The following is a 3,801-nucleotide window of genomic DNA, read 5'->3' as shown; positions in this document are numbered from 1 at the left end:
TAGAGTTGTATACATATACAAGAAGTATTGTTAGAAGAAGGAAAGCCTCACCGTCATTTCACTTGTTGGTATTTCTTTACAGACTAGTAAAAGATTCGTAATGGTTCTCTCTACATAGAAAGGGACCCGCAACCATTAATTATCATAGACAAGTTTCTGGATAAATGCAGTGATTTGAGATTATATGAAGGCAAGGGTCATGTTTCTGGCCAGGCAAAGTATAAACCTTCTTCTCCCTAACTTGAACTTGTTTTAGATTTTACCTTCAAAATAAGTGAATAATTCATACGCCTTCAGATCCATTAATGAAGGGATTCCACTTCTCGAGATTGATGCAAGAGAGAAAACAGAAGTAGTGATTTGGTTGTTTTTCTGTTCCGAAAGAAGACAAAACAAGGCCATCATGAATATGTTTCCATTGAAGAAAATTAGTAAAACCACCAACTGCCAAAGACCAATATTGTTCCCATAAGAAGAAAAATCAAACCATTGAATATTTGAAGTCAAGCACTTTGATTATCTTACACAACAGAAAATTACAGAAAAACAAGTTTAGACTGAAGAAGGTGGAGTAGGATGACTTTCAATTTTTCTCAACTCAGTCCTCTGTTTTTGTGATTCAGTTTCATCTTCATCATCATAAACATAAGCAAGTCCCCCATGCCTTGTCAAGTCCATACCAGCAAGTTCATCATCACCTGATATCCTTAAAAGCCCGAATTTGTGAAGGATATAGAACAAACTCCCCATTGTAGCACTCACCCACCCAACAATCACCAAAATCTGGATAATATGAGCAGCCAACAGCCTCCCTCCACCGCCCATGAACAGCCCGTATCGAACCGGCCTGCTCGGGTAAACTTCCCTCACGTACTTCTCCGAAGCAAACAAAGCTGTAAAAATAACACCCCAAGCACCACATCCACCGTGCAATTGAGCTGCTTCTAATGGATCGTCGTACTTGACTTTCTCAGCCAACTTGTTGCAACCGATCAACACCAAAGCCGCTACGAACCCACAGATGATCGCCGCCCATGGTTCCACAACGGAGCAGCCTGCAGTGATGGCAGCGAAGCCGCCGAGTAAACCGTTGCAAACATCGGTCACATTCCAATGGCCTGTCAAGATCCTTTTCCCGAAAAGGGTAGTCAACGCCGCCGTGCATCCGGCTAAAGTCGTGGTCACCGCCGTTCTCCCCACCGCACTCCATTGCCCGTAATAGTTTCCCGAGGTGTAAAAGGGGGAGATTCTGTTGAATGATCCGGGGTTGAATCCGTACCAACCGAACCATAGCATGAAAGTTCCAAGAACAACAAGGGTCGCACTATGACCACGTAAGGTAACTGACCTACCCGAATGGTCGAACCTGCCTATTCTCGGTCCTTCAATAAGTGCACCCCATAAACCGGCTACACCACCTACGATATGAACAACCCCTGAACCAGCAAAGTCAATAACCCCACTACCGAAAAGGAAGTCATCGGTTCGGAAAGCACTGCCCCAACCATCACTCGCCCAAAACCAATGAGAAACGACAGGGTAAACGAAACCGGTTAAGAAAGATGAATATATAAGATAAGCAACGAACTGGGTTCTTTCGGCTATGGAGCCACTGGTGATTCCAGCAGCTGCAATAGCAAAAGCCCATTGATAAAGGAAGTTGCTATAATCAAACGAAGATGAAGGAACGGATCGTAATCCAAAGTGGTGGCGACCAATGAATCCATTGGAAGGGGAACCGAAGGCAAAAGCAAACCCGAAAAGGTAGTAAAATAAGCCGCCGATTGCAGCGTCGAGGACGTTAGTGAGCATGATGTTCATGGTGTTTTTGGCACGCACTGAACCAGCACAAAGCATGGCGAAGCCGAGTTGCATGGAAAAGACTAGGTAGGCTGAGAAGAGAAGGTAAGTGTTGTCAACGGCAAAGGATGAGTCACTGAACTTGTTGCATATGTAGTCGGCTGCCGCGGTGGCGTTGGGGCCAAGGAGCGGAGCTAAGTCCGCTGAACAAGTAGCCATCGCCAAAAATGGTGCAAGTAAATTAAAAGAAATGAGCAGAAAGGAAAGTGCGGGCAAGGAAATGGTGCAGATGTTTACTTAAAGAGAGGAGTCTAGGAGAAACGAAGACTTTTCATTTCTTTGAAAGAAAATATTAAATTGCATTATTTTAATATCTTTCTAAAGAAAATTTGGTTTGGTGATGACAAATTCGTTTTGTATAAAAAGTAAAACAGTTTATATTGTTTAATTTTGGTGATGATTTTTTTTCAACAAGTTAAACTGTAATATTAAATTATAAATATTTGAATGAAAAATCATAAAAATATTTTAATTTTCACACTGTTTTAATTTTGAGAAAAATACATTAGTATGTGATTTAGACCTCTCCTCACTCGAAAATTAGAGAATATTAAACGCTTAAATATATTTGTTTTTAAATTCTATTGTATATTATCTCAAAGATAATCAGAGGCGGATGATAATAAAAGCATCAGCAGCCTACCGTAACATCAAAGAATTTTCTTTTAATAAATTCTAAATCTAATCCTAATCTTAATTAGAGGAGGGAGGGAAAGGGACTATAGAGGAAAGAAATGGAATGCTCTTAATATATCTAGAATCTATGACCTAAAGAAATATAAGAAAATAAAAATGAGTAGTTTAACTAACTGATCAAATATACCTAATTCAAAAGAATTTAAACACCGACGATGATAAAATATTTAAGGTATTTATATAATATAGTTATCTAAACCCAAAATAAAAGATATCACCGTTTAAAATGCATAGCATCTTAAAATAAGCAAGAATTTTAAGTGTAAAGTATATAAACGGTCCTCCGACTATAAGAAATTATTTTGTTGAGTCTCATGATTATTAAAAGCTATAAAATGATCATTGGCTATAGGACATTATTTTATTAAGTTTCCTGACTATTAAAAATTATAAAATGATCACCCAACTATTATATATATTCTAAACTCATCATTTTCCGTAAAAAAAAATTGACGATAGTTTGAGCTAGACGTTAACATGTTGGCTTTGATATGATAAAATATAATCACATAATCTAAAATGACTATTATATCACAATCATCATGACAATGTCCAGCTCAGGCTGTCATCAAATTTTTAACAGAAAAATATGAGTTTTGAACATATGAATAATCGAGTGATCATTTTGTAACTTTTAATAATCGGAAGATTCATAAAGGTAATACCCTATAGTCGGGGACCATTAGTGTACCTTACCCGAATTTTAATAACTAATTCATATTATAATCTCATGTTTAATTAACACTTGATTATCGGGTTATTCTGTCGTTCAAAATTGGCCGTTAAACCGTACAATTATAGCAAATCAGATGAGTAATGATAAAGAAAGAGTAATAAATAAATCGACCAAAGCAAGTTGACCTTATAATACAATTTTTAAAGCTTTATATTTTATATCCACGAAAATCATGGAAAGTATAAAATGCTGCTGTTTTAATATATAATTAAGGAAATATGTCACTTATTTTGTTATTATTTTTTTAATATTTATGGTAAAAATTATCTAAAACATTATTATTTCTACCGGTTTTATTATTATTAGACACTTTATTGGTTTTGTTAACATGTCCGGTAAAACCCTAACTAAAACATTATTTTTTTCTACTGATTTTGTTATTATTGGACAACTTTACTAGAAATGTTGAAAAATATTAATGTTTTAGATAGAAATAATAATGTTTTAGGTAATTTTTTGCCGGAAATGTTAAAAAATAATAATAAAACCGGTAGCGCCTTTCCTTAGCC

At 36.2% G+C, this 3,801-nt stretch overlaps 1 protein-coding gene across 1 annotated transcript; it reads right to left on the bottom strand.

The window, feature by feature from the left end:
* Nucleotides 1-513: 513 nt before the first annotated feature.
* On the bottom strand, nt 514-2,088 carry LOC120189649 (ammonium transporter 1 member 1-like). Its single transcript, XM_039192868.1, has one exon. The coding sequence runs from the start codon at nt 2,017-2,019 to the stop codon at nt 553-555; it is 1,467 nt and encodes a 488-aa protein (XP_039048799.1). The 5' UTR covers nt 2,020-2,088; the 3' UTR covers nt 514-552.
* Nucleotides 2,089-3,801: the final 1,713 nt, after the last annotated feature.

This window comes from Hibiscus syriacus, unplaced genomic scaffold (assembly GCF_006381635.1).
Source record: "Hibiscus syriacus cultivar Baekdansim isolate YM2019G1 unplaced genomic scaffold, ASM638163v2 tig00116958_pilon, whole genome shotgun sequence".
Classification (NCBI taxonomy): domain Eukaryota; kingdom Viridiplantae; phylum Streptophyta; class Magnoliopsida; order Malvales; family Malvaceae; genus Hibiscus; species Hibiscus syriacus.
The sequence above is the reverse complement of the archived record's forward strand: the minus strand, read 5'-3'. Positions and strand labels throughout refer to the sequence as shown.

Bases quoted from the DNA above. Each gene is read 5' to 3' on its own strand.
- LOC120189649 (XM_039192868.1), bottom strand. From the start codon at position 2,019: ATGGCTACTTGTTCAGCGGACTTAGCTCCGCTCCTTGGCCCCAACGCC.